Here is an 18,918-nt window from a genome sequence, read left to right as displayed (position 1 = left end):
CACATAAACTATAAGTCACAGTCTACAAATATAACAAGCAATTCTTAGACTACATGGGTGACCTCCAGGGCAAGGGCCCCACTCTGAAGGTATCACTACAGGAAAGGAGGTGGAGGGAAAGATGGAGACCCCAAAAACTCCTAAGCCCCCTGTTATCACCCAGGAGAGGCCCATGTGGTACCTCTCCATAACCCTGGGAGTCTCTCCCCTGTGAGAACCCTCTCTCCAGGGTTATTTACTACTCCACAGTCCTGGAGCATTGCCTCCCATTCTCCAGGTTGAGCTCTGTTCCCTACCAGGCTTTCCTGCAGCCCGACTCCACTGCCATTGGCCTGGCTTAGGGCCACAAGCACCGCTGTGTGTAGTGGGCACTTTGCCTTGTGCTAGAGGCTGGAGGCCTGGGAAGCCTTGTGCAGCACCAGGGCTTGCTCTGCTCCCAGACCTTCTGTCCAGCGCCATCTGCACTGAGCTGCTGCCCGATGCCAACAGCTGTAGACTGAGCCACCTCAAGCAGCTCCCAGGGTCTCTCCCCCTCTATACAGCACCTCCTGCACTGCGCTCCTGGCCTTGTGTGGAGGTTGGTGACCAAGCAGTTCCAAAGATCTTGCTCCATGCACCAGCATGTGCACTGTGTCTTTGGCCACATGCCAAAGGTTCCAGACCCAAGCCACCTCATGCAGTTCCCAGGGCCTGGACACTGTATGCTATGCTATGCACCAAGAGCCTTACTGCTGGAGCCATCTGAAGCTCCCCACAGATAGAAGTCTTCAAGGGCTCTTCCAGGCTACTGCTTCACCCCACTGAGCAGCATTCCTCAGTTCTTCTAAGCCCTGCTTTCTCTCTTCTCCATCCCAACACATCTCCCTTGTGCTGGGCATGCATCTCCTTTTATACTCTCCAGGGCTCCACCCCTGAAGTCTTCCAGACCTGACAGTGCTACAGTCTTCAATCAGGCCTGAGGGAGCTCTTTTCCCCCTCCCCTCAGGAAAGGGGCATGTCTTTTTTTCTCTTGCTGCCTCCTGATTGGTGGATGGGCTCCACCAATCAAGACAGCAGAATCTCAAGCTTGGGACTCAACCCAAGCTCTGAAAGGTAAGTCTGTTACAACTGTCTGAAATGCCTGCTTAAGTTTTACTACCTAGAGCCACACTATTTTTGGATTACAACCTAGCCTATACACGTGTTCTGATGCGTTCAGAAGCAGACTTAGTTAAATGTGTCTGCTCCACGTTCTAATTAGAATGCTCCGGCATTGCTGTAGCATCATGGTTATAAGCCCCAGCCAGTTTAAAAATGTCCATCGTGGCACTTTAACTAAAGCTCATTGAATGAGTTTTAGTTAAAATGTTCCACGGCAATTTTAAACACACAGGGGTTTAATATACATGTCACTGTAGCATTTTAATTAGAGCAGCTCTCTGGGAACTGCTCTATTTAAAATGCTCCCACCCTTGAGCACATAGGTATCCTATATGTCCTGACAGTGAAGAGGAGTTGGTAGTACTTTCTTTAGTTTGAGCCTAATTTGTGCTGTTTGAAAGGATAATCACTATTATCATCTTTTAGTTCTGGCATCTATTTCCTACTTAACAGAATATGGCCAATCTGTTTTTCTAAAATCAATCAATCTGGTGACAGTCATGTATATCTTTGTGCAAAAATACTGTTTTTCTAGGCACAGATTATCAGCCTTGTAGAAATTAGTATTTTTTTTTTTTTACCACTTTTCCTGGTTCCAATTCCACTCTTTCTCATATTTCATGCACAACCCCAGCTATCTACATTTCAACTGTCCATTACTATTAGCATGCCATGTGGTAACATTTCTGCTGTGGCACATACTATCATGTTATAGAAATACTTTTGTTTTCTTTTGAATCATTTGTGGGTGAATACCATTATATCACTGTTGGAGTTCTGCATGATGAATGGAGTTGCACAGTTGTTACTTATTCTTTTGCAGGCTTCCAATCTAGTAATGTCTTTTCTGTGCCTCTGTTCAGTGTGACTGTACTCTCTGTTGATGGTTTTGCAGGAGTAAAGTACTGTTTCTCCACTTCTGGATACAATTTTTCTTGAGTCTTCCCTTTGAACTTCACTTACTCCAAAATTTCATGTTAGTAATAGCTCATTTTTCCAGTTTCATGTGTTGTTCATACATTCCATGCTCCAATTACATTCTTCCATTTTGGCCATGGTAATATTATCCTGTCTTTGTTTCCCTGAGGCTTTTGCCAGAGGAATTAATAGCATCAACCTACTGACAGAACACAGATTCTTCACTGGATTAGGTTCCTTATCCACTGCAAAGTACTAAGCTTATGAATTAGCTGGGAATATAAACAGCTGCAAACATAGTGGCATGAGACCGCTAAAGAATTCCAGCTTTCTACTGTGGCTTTTACTTCATTCATTTCTCTGATCAGCTGCACATGATTGCTGATGATAAGCTCCAGCTGACTGGAGAAGTGGTACCTTTTGAAATAAAAGCTACAGCAATTGGTGGAACAGCTTATCCTTAATGCAGTAACCCACTTGAAATTAACTCCCCCCCCTACTGCTTCTGGCCTATACCAGGTATGACATCTTCCTCGGGTTTCTGTTACCACTTTGCTTTGAGAGTGGGTGGTTGGCTCAAGTTCCTCTTCTCATCTGGGCCTGGGAACAACAATGGTAGAGTATGAAGAGAACAATGAAGAACTTTCTGCTTTAATGATTGCATTAATTATGGTGCTGAGATGATGGGGCCATCAGAAAAAAGTGTTTATAGTAGAAATAAATTTTTTTAAAAAATCACAAAAGATAAATGCAATTCCTCCACCACCGAGGAGGAATACTCTGCACTGGTCTGGGCCTACAGAGAGCAAACCAGGAAAGCCAAGGCTGGGACAGAACTCCAGCTAGCTACTAATATCAAAGACAATAAAAAGTCCTTTTTTACGTATGTGGGGAGCTGGAGGAAAAGCAAGGGTAACGTTGGACCCCTGCTAAACCAGATGGGACAACTGACAACTGATGCCCATGAAAAAGCAAACATGCTAAATGGGTACTTTGCGTCAGTTTTTCACCAGTCCCATGGGATGTCCCTGCCCACTGTGGGTCAGAGAGGCCCAGGTGAGGAAAATTCCTTACCCTCCATCAAAGCTGACATTGTGAAGGAACACCTTGAGAGCCTGGATACCTTCAAGTCAGGCAGCCCTGACGGTTTACACCCAAGGGTACTCAAGGAGCTGGCCAGCATCATAGCTCAGCCCCTGGCACGGATCTTTGAGAACTCCTAGAGCTCTGGTGAAGTGCCTGAAGATTGGAAGCAGGCCGATGTGGTGCCTATCTTCAAGAAACGGAGGAAAGTAGATCCAGCAAACTACAGGCCTGTCAGCCTGACCTCTATCCCAGGGAAGGTCTTGGAAAAGATTATCAAAGAGGCCATCCTTAACAGACTAGCTGATGGCAATATCCTGAGGGATACCCAGCATGGGTGTGTTGTGGGTAGGTCTTTCTTGACCAATCTCATTTCCTTTAACGACCAGGTGATCTATCACCTGGACAAGGGGGAAGAGATTGATGTCATATATCTTGACTTCAAAGAAGCCTTTGATCTGGTATCCCATGATCACCTCTTGGCTAAACTGGCTCACTGCGGCCTCAACCACACCACAACTTGCTGGCTGGGGAATTGGCTCTGCAGTAGGACCCAGAGGATGGTGGTTGATGGAAGTCAATCATCATTGTGCGCTATGACCAGTGGGGTCCCTCAGGGCTCTGTCTTAGGGCCTATACTTTTTAACATCTTCATCAATGATGTAGACCATGGTGTCAGAAGTGGGCTCCCCAAGTACACCAACGACACCAAACTCTGGGGTAAAGCATTCACATCTGATGACAGGAGGGTGATCCAGGCAGATCTTGACAGGCTCATGAAGTGGACGGATGAGAACCTGATGGTATTTGACACTGAAAAATGCAAGGTTCTCCATCTTGGGAGGAAAAACCTGCAGCATCCTTATAGGCTTGGCATTGCTACGCTGGTTAGCACTACAGAAGAAAGAGACTTGGGGGTCATCATTGACCACAAGATAAACATGAGCCTGCAATGTAATGCTGCAGCAGTAAAGCGAGCAAAATGCTGGCTTGCATCCATAGATGCTTCTCAAGCAAATCCCGGGACGTCATTCTCCCACTGTACTCGGCCTTGGTGAGGCCGCAGCTGGAGCACTATGTCCAGTTTTGGGCTCCACAATTCAAAAAGGATGTGGACAAGTTTGAGAGAGTCCACGCACATGATTAGAGGTCAGAAAAACAGACCTTATGATGATAGGCTGAGAGCCATGGGGCTCTTCAGCCTGGATAAGCGCAGGCTCAGGGGTGATCTGATGGCCACTTATAAGTTTATCCTGGGTGTTCACCAGGATCTGGGGGAACGTCTGCTCACCAGAGCACCTCAAGGGATGACAAGATCAAACGGTCACAAACTCTGCCGCGACCAATTCAGGCTGGACATAAGGAAGAACTACTTTACTGTCCAAGACTCCAAGGTTTCAAATAGACTGCCGCCAGAGGTGGTTCAAGCACCCACTTTGAACACCTTCAAGACATACTTGGATGCTTATCTTGCTGGGATCCTATGATCCCTGCCAACTTCCTGCCCCTGGGGCAGGGGGCTGGACTCGATGATCCTCCAGGGTCCCTTCCAACCCAAATGTCTATGAAATCTATGAATGCTGGGTTAACTAGGTTTTAGATAAACCTTGCTTAGAGATTTTATACTCCCACAGGAATCAAGAATTGCACAGCTGAGGAGCTTCTCTATAATTAAAATCCTATGACCTATACGGGATATTAGACTAAAACTATATTATATAGCCTCTGGGATTATAAAATGAGGCCAATTTATAAAGAAAACTACTTTATGAAAGAAGAAAACCATCTTACTCCTAAGGTTTCCTGATACTAACTCTTTGATTAGAACAGAAAAATTACGGACATTTTTCTGGGAAATGGAGGTGGTTTATGTGCTTATATTTTTATAGTTATATATCACCATGATAGATATCACCTCATATTTCTGAGAGAGATACAGTCTCAACAATTCAGGCTTGTATTTTTGGGCTGGGTTAGAACTTGTTTTTGCAAAAACATTTAGGGAATGCTGCTAGAAAGTTTTAAATTTGACTTTAAAATCCTTTTTTTTATTTAACCTTGTGAGGAAAATCAAGAACCATAAAGGAGAACAGGACATAGATACTCTGGGCTTTTGTATATAATTTGAGATGTGCAGACTTCTGGAAAGTGTTAACGAAACAGACAAGTTAAAACCAATTGTTCTGCCAGTCTTCAACCTGCAGTGAACATCAGAACTGAGACCTATTTATCTGACAGTCAAACATACAACAAGGAAGGCAAAATAAACTCTATGGCCAGATCCAGACGTGCAGGCACGTGTGGTTTGTAACGCCATAAACCTCTTTAGGGCACCACAAACTGCACAACTTGAAGTTTAACTGTGTCCTGTGCTGCTAATTTGCAATGCTGGGGCAAACTTTGCTACCAGGATTTCCAGGTAGCAAAAAAATAAACAAACAAAAAACCCAGAAAAAAAGATGGGGCAAAGCATGCCAAAATGCCACATGGTAGAACAAAAGCAGAGACAGGAAAGCAGACAGCCCCAAATTGCCTGCTTCTCTGTCTCTCTGTACTGTGGAGCCCCCATCTCAAGGTACCCTGTGCCTCAGCCAGCCACTCCCTGGCAGTCCAGGGCTGTATGCCTCAGTGTGGGGGCTCCACTGTGGAGCCCCATGCTGAGGTATGTGGAGGCCCCGCTCAAGGCATGCTGTGCCCCTGCCAGCAGCTGGCTGGGGCGCAGCATGCCTCGAGACAGGCAGACTAAGGTATGCAGAGACAGGGGATCAGGCAGATCAGGGCTGCCTGGTTCCCCATCCTGAGGCACCCTGAGCCCCAGCCAGCTGGGGAGTGGCTCGCTGGGGAGTGGCTGGGAGTGCAAGGTCCCTTGAGATGGGGGCTCCACAGCACAGGGGAGTAGTCAGCCCGGCTCCATGTGCCCTCCTCAGCTGGCTGGGGCACAGGGTGCCTCAATGTAGAGGCTGCCTGCCAGCTAGCCCTGCACTGAGGTGCCCTGTGACCCAGCCAGCCCCTGTCCAGAGCACATGGAGCAGTGGGACGATGTGTCCCACTACGAACTACATGAGCAGGGGCATGCACTGCAGCACAAAGTAACAGCATTGTGACCACCAGACTGGGGGGGGTTCCTCCCCGTGGGTAGTCGCCTTTGGAAGGAGGACCGTTGCTGATCACCCTGGAATGCTACCGGTTTGGAGTAGGTGTTATGATGTCCATTCCCCGCCCTAGTTCTCTCCGGCCACGACTTGTTGTTTAGGTTCAGTTAGGACAGTTCCTAGGCACTCCGCAGCCCGGCATCCCTCGGCGGTCACGCTGCGGGGCTCCACCACCCCTGCACCCCGGCCTTACGCCTCCTCTGATGCTCCCTCCTAATGTGGGCCCCGGCTTTCTACAGACGGGCCGACTGCCTCACCGGCCTGACCGGCCCTTGTCTTCAGGTTCCTCGTATCCTGGTTGACCCAGGACAGGGTCACCGCCAAGTAGGGTTTCACCATGGGGTCCCTGACCCTACCTCCCCGGCTATACCCTTCAGCTGGGGTATCCCTTTAATGGGAAAAGAAACCTAAAAGAACTGAAAGCTAGACCTCCACAACCCTGCTGGCTGGGCCTCTTACACGGATCTTCCTAGGTCCCCTCTGGGCAACCCCTACCGCACGATCTACCCTGCACCCTCTTAGTCTATGACCGCAACCTGCTGGCGGCGACCCCCACCTGACTGCACCTCCTCAGTGCTCTTCCAGGTCCCGACCCTCTCCGGAGGCGTCGCGTCCCCGCACCAGCGCCCCAACACTGGACCTGCAAGTCCCGTGCGTCTCGTGTTCGCAGTCCCAAAATTCCCCGCCGCTGGATTCCTTGTCCTCGAAGCTCGTCTGCTGCTCCTCACTCGTCCTGCAGCTGGCCGTAGCTGGTATCCTCCCCTCCGTCTGGGTAAGCTGCAGCTCCCTGCTGAGGTTCCCTGTCCTTCCCTCTGGGGAGTTAGCCGTTTGCTCGTCTCTGGAGTTATCTGCTGCTCGAGCTGAGCGGTTGGCGGCTCGTCCTGCTCAGGGGCTTCCCGTCCCTCCTAATGAGGGGTCCGTAGCCCGTTCCCCTCTGAGACCTTCTGCCCTGGCTGGTGCAAGGCCCCTAGCTCGTTCCTCCCGGTTGTCCTTTCTCCATAGCCACTTTTATCGCCGGCATTCGTTTGCCGGCACCGACGTCGACTTCCAGTCACATCGGTGTAAACAAGCAGCAGATGTTCCGCTCGGGCTCCACCACCGCCACAGGTAAGTCCTGTCCTGGTTCCCCGGGACAAGCATAAATTTATGCCACTACTATTTGTGCTGCTGCAAACACAAGCCCCTACTGGCATGTACGTGGCCTATGGGTACAAGCTGATGAAACATTTATACTAGGTATACAGGTACTCCTCACTTAATGTTGCAGTTATGTTCTTGAAAAATGTGACTTTAAGTGAAATGATGTTAAGCAAATCCAAATTTCCTCATAAGAATTAATGTAAATAGGGGGGGTTAGGTTTCAGGGAAATTTTTTTTGCCAGACAGAAGACATTATATACATATACAGTATAAGTTTTAAATGTTTAAACAAACAATTTAATACAGCTATAAGTTTTAAATAGTTTTAAACTAACTGCTGCTTATTTTTTTAAACAAACTGCTGCTGCTCCTCTTGCTGTTCTTGCTGAACTTTCCCAACTTGACAAAACACATCTAGAGAGTGTTGTTTTGTTTTCCTTTTTCTTCTTGGTAAATTTCTTTATAGCAATTCATTACATTATTAACTCCCCTAATCACTTTGGAGCTGCATTCTTTGTTAGGATTGTCCTCACTAAGGATTTGTAAGCCAGCTTCAATCATTTGGAAAGCTTCAGAAGAATGCTTTGTAGTCAAAATTTGATGGGTTAGTTCTTCTACTTCTTGGTCCTCTTCTTCCATTCCTCTCATCACACCTCTAGTTTCATCAGATCTTCATTGGTTAGCTCTTCTCTGTGTGATTGCAGAAACTGCGTAACGTCAGCTTCTTCCACCTCAGCAAAACCCACTTTCTTGGCCAAGCTGAGGATCTTTATTCATAGCAGGGACAACATCTTTAAATCTTTTTAAGTCATTTACACATTCAGGCCAGAAATTCCCCCACACACTGTTTATACATGGCTGAGTAACTTCAGCCCAGGACTAACCAATGTTACTGATGCACTTGAGGATGTTGTAGTCAAGCCAAAATTGCCAAATCGTAGGCTTCCTTCCCCATTGGTGCCTCTGATAATCTAGTCAAAAGTATGGCATAACTAAAATGCCCTAAATGCAGCAAGGGCTCCTTGGTCCATGGGTTGGATGAGTGATGTGATGTTAGGTGACAGAAAGAGAACTTTGATGTTTTCGCACAGGTTGTCCAGGTTGATTGGATGAGCCAGTGTATTATCAATAAGTAATAAAATCTTGAAATCAAGATTTTCCATGGCACAATATTCCTTCTATGCAGGGATGGCACAGAGAGTCAGCCATTTTGAAAAAATAACTGGTTATTTAAAGGAACCCCAGTTCCTTTAAAATCTCTTGAGAGCTCTGGTGTTTCAGAGTGGTACACTGTCAGCGGTTTCATATTAATGTCTCCGGCACCATTACCACCTAGAAGCAAGGTCAGGCAGTCTTTAGCTGCTTTAAAGCTGAGTGCTGTCTTCTCCTCTTGGGAAATGTAAGTCTGTTCAGGCATCCTCTTCCAGCAGAGGCCCATTTCATCGACACTGAAGATGTGAATAGCCATCATCCTCAATTATTTTCTTGAGATAGCCGGGGGATATTTTAGCTGCTGTAGTATTGGCACTAGCCACCTCACAGGACATCTTGATGTTATGCAGGTGGAAGCACCTCTTGAACCAATCAAATCCCCAACTTGCCATGAATGTCTCTGCCTGTGATCCTTCATCTTGGTCTCTTGTCAAATTGTCATACAAACTTTTTGCCTTAGCTTGTATCACTAGCAAACTTAGAGGTATGTTCTGCTGATTTTGGTTCTCTACCCACACTGAGAGAATACACTTCATGTTTTCCATCAAGCTACTTCTTGATCAGCTTATTTTAGTAGCACTAAGTGGTGTTACACACCAAGCACACGCCCTGATCTTGTCAGCTTTACTCCAAATTGTTCTCACAGTGGTCAGCTGAAGACCTAGGTCAATGCTAATATCTACTGCATGCTCACCTGTATCAAAATGCCTTAAAACATCTAATTTAGTACTCTGTTTTCCTGTTTTTCTTAATGCTACTGCTACTACTAGGCACTTTACTATCACTTGCTGGATGTTTTTGACTCATGATCAGGGATCCTGGATTTCCCTGATAAAAAATTGGAAGTTATCTGCCAAAAAATCACAAATTCTCTGAAAAAACCCAAAATCTGTGATTAAAATTAAAGGCCCACCACAGCCCACCCTGGTCCTGCTTGTGCCTCTCACTTCCCACCGCTACAGCCCCTGTTCCCCAACCCTTTCCTGAGGGGGCCCCTAGCTACCTGCAAGCTCACGCAGGGGAGGGCTGGCTTCCCACTAGCGTGCGCACTCCCAAGGTATAAGGGGGACCTGCAACCGCCAGATTTGTGTACGAGACAAGTGCAGGCTGTGGGCTTGAGCACCCACCCTGCTTTGCCCCCTGGGGCCTCCGCAACCCAGTGGGCATGACCTGGTGCAGCTGGAGACAGCAGGGCTGTAGGTGGCTCATCTGGAGGAGGGGGAAGGCTGGCTCCCCACTGCTGCATACACTCCCAGGGGGCAAAAGAAAACCATGTCCCCCAGATTTGTACCCAGGGCAGGCGCAAGCTATGGGCTTCCACCCTGCTTCACTCCCCCGGGGTCTCTGCAGCTCTGCAGACATGACCCAGTATGGCTGGGGACAGCGGGGATGCATGTAGATCTCCTTGCTGCTGCTCCCCCTCCCTCTGCCCAGGCAATTCACCCCCGCCTGTGCTGCTGCCACAGCGCTGCGTGCAGGAGGTGCATCACCAGGCCAGCACAAGGTGAGCAGTGATGAGGAGGCCCCCACACAGCTCTGCTACTGCCTGCTGTGCCAGGTCATGCCCACTGGGAGGGAAACAGGGCAGCAGGGAGCAGCTCATGCTGAGAAGTGACTACCTGCTGCCAGCTCCACCCTGCTTCACTGCACCGCAGCCTCCACAGCCTGGTTGGCACAACCCAGCACAGCAGTAAACAGCAAAGCCACCCAGGGATCTCCTGGCTGCTGCTTGCCCTGTAGTGCCTTGGCAATGCACCTTGCCCCATGGTGCCCTGTGTGTGGGGCTGCACCCCTCAAAGCTGTGGCAGGCGCAGGAGGCATGTCACCAAGGCAGCAAGGGAGGGGAGCAACAGTGAGGAGATCCCCACACAGCCCTACTGTCCTCAGCTGCACTGAGTCATGTGTGCAGGGCTGCAGAGTCCCTGAGGGAGCGAAGCAGAGTGGAAGTCCAAGCCCGCAGCCTGCGCCTGCCCTGGGTATAGATTTGGGGGGTGCACATCTCCCCTGCCCCCCAGGGGAATGCACACAGCAGCAGGGAGCCAGCCCTCCCCCTCCCCGGACGAGCTACTCCCACCCCTGTCCTGCTCCCCACTGGGGCCCTGAAGCCATGCATTGTGGCCCCGGGCCCCAAGCACCAAGCACTGCCCAGCTTTCTCCCTACTGGGGCCTCAATCCCTCTCTCCCCTCCCCCCCGACTCTTACCTGCTTAAACTGTTCTGGAGGCTGCCTGAGACCACATGCATATACATACATGTACATGGTGCCCCCTCTCACCACCTGTCTAACCAGCAGGCAGTGGCCAAACAATGTTATAATGGGACATTGCGCAACTTTAAATGAGTACGTCCCCAGTAGATCAGTGACATAATAATGAAACAATGTTAACTGGGATGACGTTAAGTGAGGAGTACCCGTAATCTACCTTTATACTGACATAAATGTGGAGCTGATGCAGCATAAAGCTGAACACTTGACATCCCACTCACAGCTGAAGTGACCCAGTAGAAAGTAAGGAATAACTATGTACACTGTGACTAGGGACAGACATTCAAAAAAACTGAGCCTGAATTGATTCAATCTTTGCAGGTTAGTCTAACCTAGCTTGGCTAAATCAGGAGAGAGGAATTCTTGCATAGCAGGGAGTGATGAGCAGGTGGTGGAGAGCAGCCTGCAGTCTCTACTGGAGCTGCAGCCAGGAAGCAGAGGGGAGGGCCAGCCCTGCTGTGGAGCAGAGTGCTCCGACCCAGCCCAGAAAGCATGCCAGGATGGTGGGGGTCTCTGGTTTATCTTAAACCAGCAAGGGATCTGGGACAGACATTACATAAACAAATTTGACCCGAATCAGTTAAGCTTGATACTACATTCAACCAGGTTTATCTGAAACCATTTTCAAATTGGCTTATGTGAACTGAACATCTGTTCTGTAACAGGTTTAAACCAGTTCATGATCACTTAAACCAGTTTATGTGTAATCTCTGTCCCTAGCCTGTAAGTTAAACCAGTGCATGGCTCACGCATACACAGCTATAGTCAATTTCATTTCAAGTTTGTCATTTGCAAAATGTAAACCTGGCTCTTACTGGCTCTTCTGCCACCTAGAAGATGCACCTGGACAGCTTCTATTGCAGGAAGCTACTTCTAAAGAGTTGTTTAACTGTCAGCTCCAAAAACAAGAATTATTTTGGTTACCGACACGTTATTTTTTAAATGTTATGAAGGGCCTTGTTACATGGTAATTTTGGGTGACTCCTGGAGCTCTTTAGTGCAGATAGAAGTGCAGCTACCAGCTGTAACTCAGAACAATTTTTGCAAAGCGTTTTGAGTTACCTTACCCTAGACCAAACAGACATTCACTGTTGGTTCCAGGGGGGAAGGGAATCTAGCTGCAGGCTGGAAGTCTGCAGCCAGATTCCATTAGCAGCAGCCAGGGCTCTCTTCCAGTGCTCACTGTTTTCAGAATGGGGAGGGGGAAAAGGCAGCAGAGGGAGCTCATTCTTGGGGCTTCTCACCTGGTGGTGAAGGATGGGGTGGGTGAATTGGAGCCCCCCCACCTCAGGGGGGCTCCAATATATCTGCCCAACCTTCTGGGGAGGGAGGGGGCTGTAAAACCTCCAGATTGAACTCCCTCCACTCCCTTTTCCCCCTCCCATTCTGAAAACAGTGACAGGCTGGGAGCTCAGCAGACACAAGTTACAAAAGAAGCTATATTTTGAAAAGTCTTTACCTCATGCAATGAGGGATCAGATTTTCACCCAATGACCCATTTTTTGAAGCTGTCTGCAGCCATGCAATTGTGTTTGGTCACAGCTATAAACTGCTTTCTGTGGCCAGTTAGGGAAAAAAAAATGTCAGATCTATCTGCACCCTTAATGCCTGGATTATCTACACATTAACATCTGGAACTGGTTTTAGGCACTCATTATGCTGCTCAAAGGTATGTCAGTCCAGGGCAGGATTATCTCTCATCTGTGCTATTCAGCTTGTGTTACATTAAGGTACAGCCATTCTAGGCTACACCTTAGTGTAAACACCTACCCATCCCCACTCCCTGGTGAAAGCATAGCGCACTCTGGACTACCAGAAAGGGATAACTGTCCATATGTTAAATTTATTGTGGAAAACTTTCTGCAACAAAAAAGTTGCTATATCAAACAGCAAGCCTTCAGTTGCAGACCTGACATTTTGAGGGCCGTATCAGTTTCTTCTTTTTTTTTTTTAAGCAGAACAAGAAGCCTGAATATGTGACTGAAGATTTTGGTCCCACTAAAGCAGAAGTTAAGCATAGTGAATATAATGTGTGTCAGAGTCTTTAGACTGGTGTACAAATAGAAATAAATTATATTATACATTATATCATTTAACCCTAGTGAATTGAGCCAACATTCTGGAGAATACGCCACATTCATTGCGCCAAATAGGACAAACAAGCAATGATGATGTCCATCCACTTGATGTCAAGTGACATCTTGAGCTCATTATCTCTTGGAGTAATTCAGATGATCATAGGAAACCAGGGCTGAAAGGGTCCCCATCAGGTTACTTAATTCAGCCCCTGCTCAAGGCAGGGTCATCCCTGACTAAATCAACAGAGACAAGTTTCTGCCTAAATACTGTATAAGTAGCATTCAATAAAAAAGAAAAACTAAAGAAACTGGAGAATATATTTAATCTTTTTTCTAAAAATGTATACATGTGAATAAATAGGTCAGTATATTATACACTGAAATACCTATTTACATTTTATAATTATAAAAAAAAATCTTAAAACTAAATTTAACATTAAATTTTTTCAAAACTATCCTATGAAACAATAGCGCCCATGGTGGTTGACTGAAAATCTCTTTTAAAAGTTAGTCTCTCTCTAGTTATTTGTAGGGAACCAGTAATATTCTGAAAAGGAAAAAGCTATCTAAATAACTGAAATTACTACCAGCTCTAACTCATTTGTTATTAACTCTATGCTTTTCAATATGTTTTGCTTTCAATTAAAGATATCATGAACATCCAGTGAGATTATCTCCAAAAATAATTCCTAGAGAAATATTGTCAGCACATTCTCCACTTACTGGGTAATACACAAGTATATCCAATTGCAACTTCTTGGACTTTAGCATTTAGTATTCTTGAGAATATCCACAGTATGTTTAACAAACCTTGATCTAGTAAGACTAGTGATAACATACTGTATTGCTGCATCAATCAATTGCTTTTAATTCTTATTTTTTGCTTGCAGTTTTGGTGATGAAGAGAAAAATAAAAGTTTACGAAAAAGCAGTGAACTTCAGATAACATTAAAATGTTACATTACCTAAGTGGCATGTTATGATGATAGGTTAATTCTGCCAATTTCATAAAATCAGCTGCGTTTTCCTGGACAGGATCAATAAACAGTACCTAATAGGAGAAAAGACAGTATGTACCCACTATTTATTCTTGATAAATACTTTTGGCCCTTTCCTGACTTAGAATCAGAGGCAATATAAAGATTTTAAAACAGGGGTGGGCAAAATATGGCCCATGGGATGGATTTGGCCTGCCAACTGACTGGATCCACCCCACGAATGGAGAACCACCAAGGGATAACATCCAACCTGTGGCTGTCCCTGCGGCATCCAGGTGCCTGTCCACTCCCTTTGGGGGCAACCTATGCCACACCCACCCAGGGCAGGCTCCCACCGATAGCCCCAGCTCTGGCCAACACCCACAGCTTCCCAGCAGAGCTGTTCCCAGTGTGGCTGCAGCTACCTGGGTACTATTTGCCACCCCCTGCCACTAGTGGCTCCTCCTCCTGCTCCTGCTCCACTGCTCCAGGAAGCAGATAGCATGGGGAAGTGATGGCATCTGTGCTGGGCACTACATGCCAGCCAAGTGGGGCTCCAACTCCAGTTCCCAGCCACCTTCTGCCCTATCCACCTGCCTGGCACGCTGAGCAGCCACCCACAGCTGGTTTCTGGGATCTAGTGCACAAGCAACACCCCCACATAAACATGCACATCCCCCTCCCACAGACACACAATATACAAGAATAAGACTTTATTTTGAGCTATTAGGCAATTGCTGCTATACATACTTCTCAAAAACACATAAACCAAGACAAAAATTATTTTTTAAAATAAATTTAAAATATTGTAGATGTTATTGTAGATGTTTGATTTTTAATATGATTTTTATCATAATTTGTTAAAATACCAACTGAAAGCTTTTTGCGGCCCTCAACAGCTCATCAAAACTCATTAAGATGTCCACCAGCCAAAATAATAGCTCACCCCATTTTAGTAGGAACTGTGCAATACTACATACAGTATACTGTAAACAGTTCTCTATTGTTGTCTGGAAATTCATTAAGAATATGCACTGAAACAATTTCAGAGTTTATGTAATATTACTAAAAACAGAAAAACAGGGATAATTACCAAGTAAATATTACATTATCAGCAGGGATCCTGGTTTTCTCTGATAAAAAAACCAAACAAACAATTTTCATATTTAAAGAAGTAACCCCAAATCCACATATTTCTGTGATTAAAATGAAACACCACCAAAAGATAGATAGATATATACTGGTGTTTCATTTTGATCATGGAAAAATGTGGACTTAGGGTTAATTTTTAAGCTGAAAATTGGAGATTTTTTTTATCAGAGAAAACCACAATCCCCAATTATCAGCAAGGATCCTTGTTTTCCATGATAAAAAATTGAAAATTCTCTGAAAACTCCCCCACAATTTATGATTAAAATAAAGGCCACCGACAGTGATGTAGGTGCCCCTCACTCACCCGCCACAGCCTCCTGGCCCTGCTATTGCCTCTTGCTCCCTACCCACAGCCCCCTGTCTCCCCCAGTCCTGCTGGAAGGGGCCCCCAGGTGCCAGGGCTACAGGGCCAGGGATCCGGGTCCACAGCCTCCTGCCCCTGGCAGGAGGCCGCAGCTGCTGCAGAGGAACAGAGCATGGAGCCCAGCTCTCCACACCCTTGCTGCCTGCTGCGGGCTCAGGCAGGGGGTGGGCAGCAGCTCCCCACTACTATGCGCACTACCAGGGGGTAGGGGGGTCCCATGCCCCCCAAATCTGTGTGCAGGGCAGGCATGGGGGCAGGCTACCTGCTGCGGGCTTGGGCTCCTGCCCTGCTGCTCTCTCCTGGGGCCTCTGCAGCCCAGCATATGCAACCTGGCATGGCAGGGAACAGCAAAGCCACATAGGGTTCTCCTGATTCTGAGGACCAGCATCTAATGTAATGGTGATGGTAGTGCCAGTCCCAATACCCTAATGGTTAAAACACTCACTCCTCAGTCTGAAAGCATTCAAATGCACATCTCCCACTTTCCCAAGCACGCAGCTACAAAACAGGCTCATTAGGGGCATCCTTTAGCCATCCTGTTGCAGCTGAGCCACTAGCACCCCAAGAGTGCAAGATTCATGGAATCAGAAGATAACAAAGAGAAAAGGAGCCTGACTTTTCAGCATCGTTAGGCACTACTGTGGCGAGGAGGAGTCCAAAATTTTGGTTCTTGCTGCTGGGGGTATTTCTGATTTTTTAATAAGTGGCTTTAAAATCAATATAGAGTCCTGGGAGAAGAGACCAGAAGCTAGGTCTTACGCATCCCAGAGGAGTGCTGTAACCACTAGGTTGCCAAGGCATGCTCCCTCTTTTGTTCTTCTGCTCAGAATGCTCAATTTGCAAGTACACAAAACCTAAGAAATGTTACACGGATGCTGCCAATCGTAATAGGCCCATTCCTCCTTTTGGTGCATATGTAGTATTACAGTCCCTAACATGTGATCAAATAGTATTTTTTCCACAGTCTTCTGGCCTCATTTAGTACATTCTGGGAATAAGTTAGGGATGTGTAGTAAAGGAGACTATTGTATGTGGGAGCCTGCCTCTGGGATCTTTTGCCAAAGCTGAAAGGTGTGTGGTGACTGATGCAGGGGGTGCAGGGAAAAAATGAACATTTTTATGGTTTAGGCCAGGGGTTAGCAAGATACAGCCTGCAGGCTGGCTTTGTCTGTGTCTGCACCAGGGTGAGGCAGTAAGGAGCTATGCTGGGGCTAGGCAGCTTCTGCCTGCACCCACGCTGCTGCCATTTCTTCACATCCTCACAGCTCCAGTTTAATACAGAATGAGTGGTTTCAGCAGCACGTCAGTGGTGGGAGGCTTTGTCTGTACTCCTGCTGGGGCCAGGCAGCTGGGAGTTGTGATTGCACTGCTGCCTCTTCTGCCAGCTCCTCCCCTTCCCAGCTGTAATGTAGGTGCAGCTTCCAACCTGTAGGAAACTGTTCTGGGACAGGTCTTTGCAAACCAAGTTTGAATCCCTGTCACTTCTTTCCCCTCCCCCCAGCTGTGGCTCTTTTCTCCTATTACCTGGGTGCACCTACACGTGTGCTTTAATGCACGGTAGCTTATTTTACTGTGCATTAAAGCATCACATAAAAAACTGCAATTACGCTAAACTGCAGTAAAATAGGCTACTGTGCATTAACTGTCACTTAAAAACTATGAGCATTTGGTACTGTGCATTAAGGCAGCCTAACATGCATTTGTTTAGTACTGTACCTCACATCAGAGGTACTAAATTTAATACGCATTAGGAAAAGTGCCTTAATGTACATGTAGATGTGCCGTTTATGACACAAACACAAAACAGTAAGACTACCAGTTACGGAGAAAATATACTTTACAATAACAGCTCCAGTGGGGAGCTGTGCTGAGGCCAGGCAGCTTCGATTAATTGATTCAGATCACTGTCCCTGATTCACTTCAGCCAAATCCGAATCAAGTAAGGCCCGCTTTGCACACCGCTACTTAGCATATATAATTCCTCACAAGATGCTTTGGTATCACTTATCAAATTCACCTATCTGAACAGCTGTTCAATGAGTACTTTTCAAAGGGGTTTGGATAACTAAGGATGTACCATACTTATAATCTAGATGGTTTTAACCAATGGACTAGTATACATTTTGTATGTCTTTCCTAGCCAATAATACAAACACCTAGTAAAATAAGTATCTCAAAACTTACCAAATTATACAAATTGCGCCTAATCTGCTTTATAACTCCTGGAAATGTTGGTTTAAGCAGTTCCTGGAAACTTGTGGGCCATGTGCTGTAGATATGATCTTTTTCTATGTTATTGACCCACTTAAAAAAACAATAAAGGAATAAAACTGAGGTCAGCAATTTATAAAGGCCACAAATGTATAACTACATCAAATATGTATACCCCAAACTACTGTCAATCACACATTTCCCCACAAAATGCAATAAAGAGGAAAGGAACAGGGAAACCAGCATCTTTCTAAGTAAATGAGTATAGAAAATGAACTCCAAAATATAAAACTATATATTGCCTGCAATGACAATTTGTTGTTGTAGCAAACAATTTTAAGAAGAACAACTGTAAGGCCCCATCTACACTTAAGTTTTACCAGAAAATCTTTGGTACCATAAATGCTTCTCCTGGCAGAAAAGTGTTCCTACTGGTTCAACAATAACTTACAATGGCTAAAGCATTTTTATGCTGTTGTAATAGCATCCAGACCAGGATTTTGTCTGGTATGCAAATATCACAAAAATGATACCCCTAACTGACTGTATTACATCACCAAACATTTCTAGAGGTCTCATCTAAAAATAAAGAGCATTTATACACAAAAATTTTTGTGCCTGGACACACCGGAGATCCGGCACGTAGGAGCACACTTGATTAATCAGAACTGGCAATGATTAATCGAGTCTGCTCCACACGTGAGCTGACACACATGGTGCTGCATTGCTTGCAGTTGTATAAGCAAAATGTGCATCAGCATGGAGAAAATGGCAGCAGTGTGCTTTTGAACTAAAACATCTTCTATGTGTTCTGGTTTAAAAGTAGACCACCACCATTTTCTGCATGCTGATGCGCATTTCGCCACTTATACAACTGCAAGTGTTGCAGCACCGGATGCTTTCCGGTGCTACAGTGCTTGCATGTGTAAAAATGCCCGAAGAGAAGTTGTTCCCAAAGTACAAAACTTTTTCTTTATTGTCAACTAGGTCCAATTTTAAACACGTCACTGACTTCAACTAATTATTCATGCTTTTCTGTTTTCCTCAATAAAGGCAATGATGAGCACACCACAGAAATACAGGCATACCTCATTTTATTGCGCTTCGCTTTATTGCGCTTCGCAGATATTGCGTTTTTTACAAATTGAAGGTTTGTGGCAACCCTGCGTCGAGCAAGTCTATCGGCGCCATTTTTCCATCTGTTAGCATTTTTTAGCAATAAAGTA

General features: G+C 46.1%; 1 protein-coding gene across 1 annotated transcript in view; it reads right to left on the bottom strand.

Annotated features, from left to right (window-relative positions):
* Positions 1 to 18,918, bottom strand: part of UGGT2 (UDP-glucose glycoprotein glucosyltransferase 2) — a 227,763-nt gene that overhangs the window by 122,225 nt on the left and 86,620 nt on the right. The window contains exons 13-14 of the mRNA XM_019528498.1: positions 17,666 to 17,785; positions 13,954 to 14,039 (exon numbers count right to left, since the gene is read on the bottom strand). Of these exons, the coding sequence (XP_019384043.1) occupies positions 13,954 to 14,039; positions 17,666 to 17,785 (206 nt within the window). The remainder of the gene's footprint in view (positions 1 to 13,953; positions 14,040 to 17,665; positions 17,786 to 18,918) is intronic.

This window comes from Crocodylus porosus, unplaced genomic scaffold (genome assembly GCF_001723895.1).
Source record: "Crocodylus porosus isolate Cpor-Errol unplaced genomic scaffold, CroPor_comp1, whole genome shotgun sequence".
Taxonomy (NCBI): Eukaryota; Metazoa; Chordata; order Crocodylia; family Crocodylidae; genus Crocodylus; species Crocodylus porosus.
Note: the sequence above shows the minus strand (reverse complement) of the source record. Positions and strands in the feature narration are given on the sequence as shown.